This window comes from Papaver somniferum, unplaced genomic scaffold (genome assembly GCF_003573695.1).
Source record: "Papaver somniferum cultivar HN1 unplaced genomic scaffold, ASM357369v1 unplaced-scaffold_137, whole genome shotgun sequence".
Lineage (NCBI taxonomy): Eukaryota > Viridiplantae > Streptophyta > Magnoliopsida > Ranunculales > Papaveraceae > Papaver > Papaver somniferum.
The window spans coordinates 3,971,896-3,983,485 of record NW_020622934.1 but is presented as its reverse complement, the minus strand read 5'-3'; the positions used below and the strand labels follow the sequence as shown (position 1 = coordinate 3,983,485).

The 11,590-nt window shown below is 36.6% G+C and overlaps 2 protein-coding genes across 2 annotated transcripts; one reads left to right on the top strand and one right to left on the bottom strand.

Annotated features, from left to right (window-relative positions):
* The first annotated feature begins 6,034 nt into the window (after positions 1 to 6,034).
* Positions 6,035 to 9,197, top strand: LOC113334888 (ankyrin repeat and SAM domain-containing protein 6-like). The gene is made up of 6 exons (XM_026581109.1): positions 6,035 to 6,416; positions 7,399 to 7,466; positions 7,561 to 7,841; positions 8,187 to 8,258; positions 8,345 to 8,407; positions 8,868 to 9,197. The coding sequence occupies exons 1-6, from the start codon at positions 6,307 to 6,309 to the stop codon at positions 8,910 to 8,912; spliced, it is 639 nt and encodes a 212-aa protein (XP_026436894.1). The 5' UTR covers positions 6,035 to 6,306; the 3' UTR covers positions 8,913 to 9,197.
* A 233-nt stretch (positions 9,198 to 9,430) lies between these two features.
* On the bottom strand, positions 9,431 to 11,409 carry LOC113334887. Its single transcript, XM_026581108.1, has 4 exons — positions 11,021 to 11,409; positions 10,601 to 10,738; positions 10,365 to 10,502; positions 9,431 to 9,868 (listed from the first exon to the last, which is right to left on the bottom strand). The coding sequence occupies exons 1-4, from the start codon at positions 11,328 to 11,330 to the stop codon at positions 9,732 to 9,734; spliced, it is 723 nt and encodes a 240-aa protein (XP_026436893.1). The 5' UTR covers positions 11,331 to 11,409; the 3' UTR covers positions 9,431 to 9,731.
* Between the last annotated feature and the right edge of the window lie 181 nt (positions 11,410 to 11,590).

Genomic DNA, 11,590 nt, shown 5'->3' with positions numbered 1-11,590 from the left:
ACATTTCGAAGCCGCGTTGATTGTTGCATCTCGGACTGGGAAAAAAGAATAACATGTGATGTTTGAGTGCTGTAAATACAACACCAAATCGGTAGATAGATATTTAAGAGTTTTACCGATTATAATATTCAAAATCAAAACGTGTATCATTACCAACCGATTATAATATTCGGAATCAAAACGTGTATCAAAGAGCCCGATTCCTACATTCGGGAGACAACATTGTATTTTTTGTGACCGATTAAATCATATATCTTCACAAAAAAGTTTCCAAAAAACTTGTACAAATTACATGTTCGAAAAAAAACGATCAAACATCGTCATCATCCGAGGGGATCAATTCGAGTAACTCAGCGGGAAAGTTGTTGTCCATAACGCGATCCCAATCAACCATGTTGGACTCATATTGTTTCACCCAATCCTTGCAATGGTTCATCGGGAAGTAATCGTGCCACTTACTCAACGGAGGTAACGGACAATCTTTCTTTACTCTTAGGCATTGTCATCCAATACTTGGATCCGATTGTCTTCAATCCCTTTCGGCACTTCACACGCGCAACTAAGTCTTTGAACTCTTGTTCTTTGTCGTATCTATCTCCTCGCCTCATCATCTCCATATAAAAACCCTTGTCCTTCACTAGTTGTACCGCCATCTTATTTCTTAAATATTGGCATTGGGTGAGATCTTCGATATCCGCCTCTCTAAAGTAACCCATTTGTTCCGTAGCAACGTGAAACCCATAATTTCCATCCCCATCAACCTCGTCGGTCGACAAAACAAATGGAATGATAAGTGGAGGGAGTTGTTCCAAATACTTTTTGTATATTGTATATGTGGATCGATTTGGTCTTCCATTAAGATCTCTAGGGCAACGAAGAGTACCTTTGTCCTCTTTTATAGTAAGAATTTCCATTGGTTGGGTTTGTTGCGAGGCGTTCATTTGCTCAACAACTTCTTCGACAACATTGGGGTGAGTTACTTGAGAAGGCTTTGTAGAGATCTTTGGCCTTACTTGTCGGGTGGTTGGTCCACTTTGATCATTTCTTGGACGACCTATTTTCTTAGGTTCCGGCTCATCTTCAAATTCGGCTTCCGAACGCTCGTGCCTAGACAATATTCTTTTATTAGACAAATACTCTTTCAACTCTTTTCTTTGGATGGTCCTCGACACTTCGGTGTTCGGCCTACCGGTGTTCTTTTGCTTAATAGGTTCATCAACTTCCCTTAAACAAGGGTGAAGGGCTTCCTCCAAATTATGCATCAATATTTGCTTTTTGGTTCCGTTTGATGTAGCGTAACGCTCAGCTATTCGTGCACACAATTCCGACTCCAAGAAAGACGGACCATCAATTACCGGGGTGTTCGGAGTGAAATTTAATTGCTTCCAAAATGGATGAATATCATTGTTGTCAATCACTTCAACATACCTACCCAACTTATGACGACACGGGAGTCCAATACCTATCATATCCTTGCAAACATAAACCGTATTCTCGTCATCATAATTTTTATATAACTTCAATTGTTTCATCATGCGATTTATTGCCTATCTTGAAACTTCATGAACAACTCCCCTTAAAAGCAATTTTTCCTTAATATGTTCCATCGAGAATTGGTGTACACTAAATTGCATACATTTCCTAATCTTTACGAGATCACGATTGGTGAATTCATGGATTGCTTCTTGGATCGACACAACTCCATTTTGACTACCAATTAGTATTTTCTTTAGTCGACCATGAGACCCCTCCGCAATGCTTGTCGCTTCGTTCTTGAAGTTACGATATTCATATGTCCATGCAAACACAAGCCTCTCCTTAATCGTTAACCATTGTTTTTTACAATACTCAACCGGTTTTGGGTAGTCCGTGCCTTATTCATCCTCAAATTTCTTCAAGTTACATTTGTAAATTTCCTCGGTCATCGACCAAACGATTTTGTTCCATGCTTTCATGAACATTTTCCAAATAATTCCATCCTCCTTCCACTTTTCTTCAAATAACCTATCCTCTTCCTTACGTTCTTCCACGGTTAATTTACTAATGCGCTCATCCTATTCATTTGACCTCTTGGTACCCTTCCTTGGTCTTTTAGCTTGGAAATGATGATGGCAATTGGTTTTGAGATTGCATTGAATGTGCCACGTACATTGCAAGTTTTGGTCTTCCGGAAACACTAATGCTATTGCATGCATTAAGGCTTGATCGTTATCCGTTACAATAACCCTTGGAAAATTATCACCGTTATAAATGGACCTCAATGTCTCCAACATCCAAATGAAACTCACATTGTTCTCATGATCCATTAAACCCCATGCAATCGTAAACGTGTGTTTGTCCGAAGTATGGCAAGCAATGTTCAACAACGGCATGTTATACTTGTTTGTCTTATAAGTAGCATCTATCAACAAAATTTGATGAAAGCATTGAGCCAATTGGATCATTTCGGGATGTGCCAAGAAAATACGAACCACTATACCATCCTTTTCTTCCCTTCTCAAGGTGTAGCCGTGTAACTCCGCTAACCACTCCGATTGTTGCATGACCGTTCTACCATCCCATTCAGTCCTTTTGATCGTAGCTAGGGCCGACTTAATTGTAGACAAAGAAGACAAGTTATCGGGGTCGTCCGCCTTTATTTTACTTAAGATCGCACTCGCTTTTTGGATCTGCATAGACCTCACCATCTGCATTTGATGTGGTTTTAACTTGGCAACCATTACATGTCCAATTAAATCCAACGGATCATCATGGTTGTGACAACCGTTATCAACTTTATACATTTTATACTCTTTACCTTTAATACCATCGGGCTTATAGAAGACAATCTTAAATGGGCATCCTATCTTCTTGGTATTTCTTCGGTATTTCCTATTCGTCTTCCGTACGTACTTACTATTCTTTCCCTCGTGACTCTTTCGCGTCCCACCTCGCTCACAAATCATTTCACATCGAGTGTCACTAACATGATTATTTTGAACTACCACGCACATGTTATCTTTTGCCTTGTTCATAAGCCATTCCTTTGCCTCCTTCTTACTTCCAAATGTCTAAACGTGCATAAAACAAAACAAATCTAATAAGCATAACCATTTAACATATAAATTTTGAAAAAAAAGAAAAATAGTAATGAGTATACCAAATCGTTTGCATAGTATATGGAAGTGTCGGGCCTCAAATACAAATCATCAACAAACTCTTCAACGGCCTGCATATGAAAGCAACAAATTATTATACAATAATTGGAGGTTATTAAATAAGTCAAACTGCCGAATATACTATATTCGGAATCCTATCGGTTGCCCAAAACACCCGATTATGCAAATGAATGTACACAGTTTACTGAGTGCAAAAAATGATATAATCGAAATCTAAAATATATAGTAAAACAACCGAATATAAATATCCGGGAGATAACTTTAATCGATAAACATCCGATTTTCATGTTTTCGGAAATTTTATTTTGAGGCCACTGTTATATTCGGCAGTCAAATAATGTTAAACTATTACCGATTATAAAGGATAAGAATACTGAGTTTTGAATTTTTTTGAGGAATTCGTTTTTGGGTCCATTCGGAGGTAAATAACTCTACATAACTACCGAATGTAGATTTTTTTGGAAAACCAGTTTGGGGTTTTTTCTCATATTCGGCAGTAAACTACTATCTTGGAACTACCGAATATACATATTTGGTACTCAGTGTGTTATATTCGTAAGTTTATTCGAGAAATTATCTACCGAATCTGGGTAGTTCATGGCATTCAATGCATGCAATAATCGGTTTTTCTTGTTTACAAAAGCACACAAACGCATGCAAATCGAGTATTTGAGTTTCTTAACACAATACCTGTGTTTTACATGCATCGTTAGCTTCAATATCAGGCGATTCTCCATTTTCTTCCATGAAAGGGTCGTCTAGGTTTTCCTCTCCACAAAAGTTTGGATCATTCAACATATACCCCAAATCGTCTTCGCCATGATTCTCACCTTCTTCTTCATATCCATCCATTTTTGTAGTGATAAAATGGGTTTTCTCTTTTTTCCTTCACCTTCTTCTCTATAACTTTAACAACTCAAAAATGAAAAAGAAATGGAAAAAATGAAACAGAAATCATTCTAATACTGCACCGACTACAATCGGAAGTCTGGGTAAATTTTTGTCTTCCGATTGAAATCGGAGAATAAAAATGTTATCATATCCTCCGAATATATAAGGGTAATTTTGCCATTACGAATTACGCGAGATAAGGGCTGGCTACATTTTCCCTTTGGGGTGACCTTTTTTGTTTTATTGTTGGCCCCTAAATCCTTTTGAGTGGCCCCTAAAAACGCGAGGCAAAAAAGATACAAATATATAAGAAAACAGAAGTTTGAGCTCTTAAAATTTAAAGAATATTAAAACTTTAAGAAACAGGGGATTCTAAAATGAAGATGGAATAAGTACTACTAAGTATATGTTTTGATTCGAAGATGTTGCACTCAAAACCATGACATGAAGTTTACTGAATTTTTATTATAATAATTTAACATTTTTTTGTATTTCATAACCGGCAAGCAGATCGGTGCACAGGGACGAAACCAAGGGAGTGCCACAAGGGATCACCGACGGTCATGAAATTATATTTTTAGTCTTAAAGCGCACTTCTTGGACCCATTTTTTGTGCCAAGAAGTGTATAGAAACCAAATGTAAGCGATCTTTAGCCCCAAAAAATAACTCGATGAAGCTAGAAGAGCTTCGTAATATATACAGGTATGAATATCACTACCTACACGCGGTAATTAAAAAGAACAACGATAAATGGCAGAAAACAACAAATTCACAAAAAAGAAGAATATAGAAGACTTGTGGAACAATATTAAAAGGCAAAGTATACGTATCTATACTTTGAAGAACTTCACATCAAAAAAAGAAAAAGAGACATATTTTTTTTTTGTCAAAAAAGAGGCTAACCTCAATACATATAATAAGAAATCTAATTTAGGAATAATATCTCCACCAATTCTTACCATACAAGTAATAATATCTCCACCAATTCTTACCTATCCAATCAATCTCTTCAGAGCTATAAACTGTTTCGTAAAACCTTCTCTCTCGCATAGGAGAGGACAAAACATCTAGGGTATGAATCAATGCACAAGGCAATAACTGGATAAAATCCAACCCAATGATCATCAGAACATGTAAACATGAACCGGAGCTTTTCAATTTTAGATTGCCTAATGCAATCAAGGAACCAATGACCCATTTAGTTGTAACAGTAACCAAGAAGTAACCATAATGTCTCAAGTGTCTCAAATAGTTACCAGGGTGTCTAAAGTAGCAGCAGTAATCTGAATCAGTCTTTACGTGTCTGTAGGGAAGCGAATCGACGGACTGACTCGGCTTTGGAGATGTGATAATTTTTTTTCAGTGTATGAACTTGAAGATGATGATCTTGAACGAGTTACTCCTGTTTTTTTTTTCATTACTAAACCTAATACAAGTAAATCTAGAACTAAATCAACATTACTAACAGCACTGACAAACCCATATGAAAAGGAGAAAACTCCTTCAATATAGCCGGACAAGCCTATCAGATTAACCAGAACAAGACTTAAACTATTAAAACATAAAACCATAGGCAAACACAGACATACAAAAATAACAAAAAAACCATAGGCAAAAAGGGTGTGAACCTTCAATTTGATACGAACAATATGGTTTTATTCAAATAATCAAAGGAAGTTTAATCCCTACCAAATAGTTTGTTTTTGTTTAACAATAGCTTATAATATAGATTATTGTGATAAGAGATTATGAAATTTTGTTTATTTTATTTCTTGCACATTTTGGTTTTGTAATATATTCTCTAAATAAAGAGAGCACTAAATATTATGTAAGCAATAAACAGGTCCGTGCATCGCACGGGTGAAAAACTAGTATACTTTAATAATACGGAGTATGTATTATTAAAGTTGGTCAACGTAAGTCAAAGTGTCAACCCTTCCCGATGAAATTGCACGTTTGAGAGTGTGATAACGTGGACATGGGAAGTTTTCTGGTTTCCTCTTTCACAAAGATCTCGAAATCCCACTTCTCTGCTTGATTAACCAGCACAACAGAGAAAACTAAAATGGCGCCTTGATATTCCACTGTCTAGATTATTACTCTCATTCATCTTCTCAATAGTATTCAATCTATTCCCTTTTGAATAATAATCATCTTAACAAAAACCCTAATTAGGGTTAGGTTTTTTTTCTTCTTCGTCTTCTTCTTTTTGCTTTTGATTATCTACCTTAGTAGCTGTTTAATTTAAATAAAACCATGTATGCGGATCGGGTTGTAGCTGAGACCAACAAAAGGTCTGTTAAAGAACGCCTTAATGGAGATTCAGATGAGGAGTATGGTAGAGGCAGAACGTCCTTTAGCAAAAGGTTCAAACCTTTTCTCCTGAAATTTTATTCCTTTATATTGTATGTATCTCGTTGTTTCGTTGCTTTAATCATCCACCACCCCCCCTCCCTCTCCTCCCCTCTGGAGTTTATTTTGGTAGTTTGAATGTAGGAGTATTAAAGTTTGAAACTTTACTGCCGAGTAAACACTTCTCCACTTTGGAGTTTGATTTTGTATCGAGTATGAATTTCAGTGTGTTAGCTCTAGAAACTTTTTTTAAGCAAAAATTATTAGGTAATAAAACAGTCTACAAATGGGGCATCACAGTAGATTCATGTATGTAAGTCTTAGGGTTACTGGCACTGCTTCTGTTACATAGCTTACTTGTAGATGTTAGTTAAGAACATTGAGGATAATACATGGATGCATTAGAACAACAAAAATTATCTTATTTGATGAAGAAGCGTAGTGATGAATGATTAAACACACACAAAATAGAAGAGTTGATATGTGAATGTTAAGTAGTGTGTAATATCCAAATCGAGTGGAGATTTAGATTGTTTAGTTTGGATTCAGAGATTGGTCTCAATGAGAATGAATGTGGTAGTTGAAGTTACTTTATTTAATCTGCAAAAATGTGGGTAGGCTTAGTTTGCAAAGTAACAAATTCTGTATCAAAGATTTTGTTGATTGTGTGAAGAACTGGGACGCAGTGACTAAACTATCAATACTGGAAGGTGAAGGACGACCAAAGGAATATATAGCTTGGTCATAGTTATTTTGCTCAAGATTGATTTAAAATGATAAAGCTAGATTTGGGCAGTTGAACATATTATCGTTGGACACTCTGGCCCCTTGCAGATATGCTTGATGGTGACACATTCATGCATCTTTCATCAAAACAAGGTCAACTTGTTTTGGAACTTCTTATGCTTCTGGATTCTGATCTTTATTGTTATCTGAATTTTTTGTAAGCATTTCATTTCCTTCTATTGATGCTTATTTGTTTTGTTCGCATGGCAGACAGCGGCAAAATGACAACAAGTGGAAACACGATCTTTATGACGACGAAGACAAACCCCGAGTTTCAAGTATGGTGTAGTTTTGATATTATTATATGCAAACAACCTTTTCCATAATTTTGGTTTTCATTACTGATGCTTTGTCTATGGTTGGCATTTGAAGCTCGCCGAGTTGCTGCTAATGACCTGCGATTGAAACTCCAAAAGAAGGGTTTGAAGAAAACATATCAAAAGGGAAAGGGCTCTCTTGCAGGAGGTGTCCAGGATCTACGGGTAAAGCTATCAGGTATTGCACATGCACAGCAGGCTAATACTGATCTACCAAAGTCAAAGCCTAAAGAACTTGCTAAACCTGCCCGAAAAAGTGTTGCAGTTGATGTTCCCATGGCAGAGGCTAAAAAAGTTGTCAATCCAACTGCTTCAAGGAAAAAGTCACAGCAAAAGGTAGCGGATAAGTCTTTGGGTGACCTTGTTCTTTTATTGTTATCTAAACAAAAGAAAGAAGTTTGTTATTCAGTCAATCAGCTCCATGTTCTTGTCTAGATAATAAAATTCTATCCGAACTAGTAACAGGCTGACCTATCTTTTGGTGTCATTTTCTCGATGGGGTAGGAAACACTAAATTTCAGCTCTAACCATCTTATGCTCACCGCTTGAAGTAGGAGTCTAGTTTTCATGCCAAAAGTTCTGTGTGCATCTTTTTTTCCTGTAATAGAAGACGTGATGGATATCTCTTCTGATCCTATTCCCAACTTAAATTTTGTTCTGGTTTATGTTATTACCGTGCAGGGTGAATCTGTAGATGGATTTCTTGAGTCTTTGGGTCTTGAGAAGTATTCAATAACGTTTCAGGCTGAGGAAGTACGCAGGATTGCTATTGGATTATTTTCTTCAATTCTATTGCCTGCAAAGTTTTCTCAGGTTCACATTTGATATTGTTTCTGCAGGTAGACATGACTGCATTGATGCACATGACGGATGAGGATCTCAAGGCTCTCGGAATGCCCATGGTACGATACTCAACACGTCTGTCATATATCTTGAGTGCATTTTTTCTCGTACATAAACAAATTTGAGATATTTGCATGATTCATATAACTTTATAGCTACGTTTAATATTGGCATTGTTTGTAGTATGTACTGCATGAAAGAGTGTTATTAATTTCAAGTTGGATATATGAGATGCTTAACCTGTCCAGGGTGTCACTTCTACTTGCAATCTTGGTGTTGGTTGGTGATCCTTGGACCATAGTTCGATATCATCTAGGGTATATGTTAGGTACTCAATCCAGAGTCCACCTTCTACCATGTCTCTCTCGTTATATGCTTTCTTGACATCATGTGTTTATCGTTTACTGTTGTTTGCCTTCTGTTAAACATAGAATGAATTAGTTCTTTTTTTTCATGCTTTTGATGCACTTAGTTTTCTCCAGTCCTCTTGTATTAAGTTTTGTTGGTTATGGTTTTCAGGGACCGAGGAAGAAGATACTCCTTGCTTTAGACTCGAGAGAATAGAGATGGTGTTTTTTTCCTGCTGTTGGCTTTGGCGCTGGTTACCAGACAAAATGTTTGTGCCCATGGCAGGCGCTTGTTTCAACTCTGGTATATCAGTCCGCCTGTAAAATTTACTTTTGTGTAGCTTTTCCAACTGTATTTACTGAAAATGGGTTCAGTGTAGTCTGAGTATAGGTAGACCAAACAGTTTCAATATCAGTAGCTGAAGTAAACAAATGGAAAATTCTATTTAGTATTTATTTATTTGATATCTAAATGGTCTGCAAAATTTGTGACTTAACAGTTTTCCTGGTTTTCAATTTGCTTTTACGGATCATGTATTGGCCCCTCTTTGGATAAATTCAGCTTGTGAGAGCCTGGTTGGCTCTCAAAGCTGATACTCTTGTGGCCCATTTACATAATTAATGATAAGAATACTGAAGTTGATTAAAATTCTCAGTCCTGTTCTGCTATTCAACCAACTACAGTTGTGGTATAACTATAAGTTCATTCCTGAAAGGGCAAAGATATAGTAAATGTTACTGTACAAACCTGTGTTTCCTGGTTTGCTTCTATATCCCCCAGTGAGGTTTATTGTTATTTGCTAAGCTGGTAACATTATAGCACCAGTTTGCAGATGTACTGTCTGTCAAGTTATGCTGAAATCAAAGAAAATTTACATTCATGTTTACAAACTGGTATACAATTTTGGACCAAAAACCATTTGGTATTCTATGCCATAAACTGATATGTACACACTTGGTGGATCCAATTTTTACCCCTTTCTAGATGAGCGCTATATTAAGATTTAAGATTTTACACTTCAAAATGCAAGACCAGTTATCTCTGTCTTTTGCCAGGGGTGGCCATAATCATCTCATCTATTCTCAGCCGTTTTAAGCTTCCACTAATACTGCCATCGATACAGTTGCGTACAGATCGAACTACTGGACTGGTCATAGGGAAATTCAATCTACCTACAAAACAAAACACAAGCGATAAAAGTTACCTTCCCATGTGAGTCGAACAAACAAAACAACACACAATCTCCCACATCCCTGTTTACCTGTCCAGTTAATTTTGAGCATGTTTATTACACTGTTAGTGTTAATTCTGATTGCAAGTCTACTGAAACCTAGCACCATCCTCTAGTTAAGTTCACTCAAGTATGTTCGTTAGTAATCAGTTTCTGATTCATATTACAAAAAAAATGGAAAATCAGAAGGATACATAAAAGCTTTGGTTTCGCAAAACATTACTAAGGATGCTACTCTTGGATTCACAACAGATCAAATATTACAACCAGCTTAGGAAAAGTTGCTTAGCATTTTGCTTAATTTCTTAAAGTTAGGGTACTCGACTTAATGACCTACCAAACTAAAAGAGCCCGTGTGGTAGCAATAGGGATGGGAGCTACTCACGCTAGCATGAAATTTCCAACATTAAAAGAAGCATAATTTCAAATAAACGCACCTGAGCTGCTTTCACTAATCTTTTCCTTTTTAGGTGGATTGATATCTTCGACCAAGGGTTTCCTCTTCACAGCAAGACTGCTAAATTTGATCTTTTCACGACCCTCAGAAGAACTTTCAGATAAAAGTTGGCATACCCCTGAAGAAACCATTACTCGATGTTAATCCAAGATACAAGGTTGGCATCTATTCCAACATTAATAGACGATTGTAACAACATGCTGGAACAACACATACCTGAATTGCATGTATCTGTCTTAATCTTCTTGAATAGGTTAATATCTACCATTGATCCCTCTGTATTGTTTGAGAGTCCGGTACTCTCCCTGCTCATATCATCGCTACTTCCAATTTCCAAGGGATTACTACGCCCTCCTGGAGAGTTTCAGTTCAGTTTTACCAAATTAATTTATAGAACAACATTGTACAAAGCAGTATTTAACACAACAGCCAACAACACCACACATGTCCACTGTATATGCTAATCAGCTCTACAAGCACATACCCGGTACCACAATGACAAACAAGAAGCTCTCAATAAATTCATTAAATTGGCAATACAAGCAATTCATTGGCACAAAATCTACTAATTATAAAAATATAATTAAATTCCAAGAAGTCAAAAATAGTTGTAAAGAGAGCAAAATCGGCACTTACTTTTAGTTCCAGGCTTACAAACCCTTCCATCAATAACAATAACATCATGTTCACTAGAACCAGTAGCTAAACCTCTTGAAGCAAAAAAAGAAAGAAGCGATTTCCAACTAACTGAAGATGATACGAAATCAATTCCTCTACTTATAAAATGATTATTAATTTTTAAGGTTGATGGTTCAAGACCAAAAGTATTAGCTATTAAACCTAAATCCAAACTTTCATCTTCTTTTTTAATAACCCATGGAACTAGTTTTGATAGTGATGGACAAAACAACTTCACTGTGCTACTTTTCTTATCTGAAGACATCATACAAATCTACTAAGTTTTACTTTCTGTAGTTACAAAGTGTGTTCATGGTTTCTTGTTTAATTCTCTATGGATTTTTCTGGAAGTCTCTTGAGACTTCCCTGAGGATTTTAAACCCGTTTGGGGTTTAATTTGGGGCAGGTTTGTGTTTACGTCTGGGGGTTGCAGGTTTCCGAGTCCGCTCTTAACCGAATGGGAAAAATATGGTTTAGTCCAAAAATCAATCCAAAACTACGGGTTAGTTCAGCTCGAGTCAACTAGGT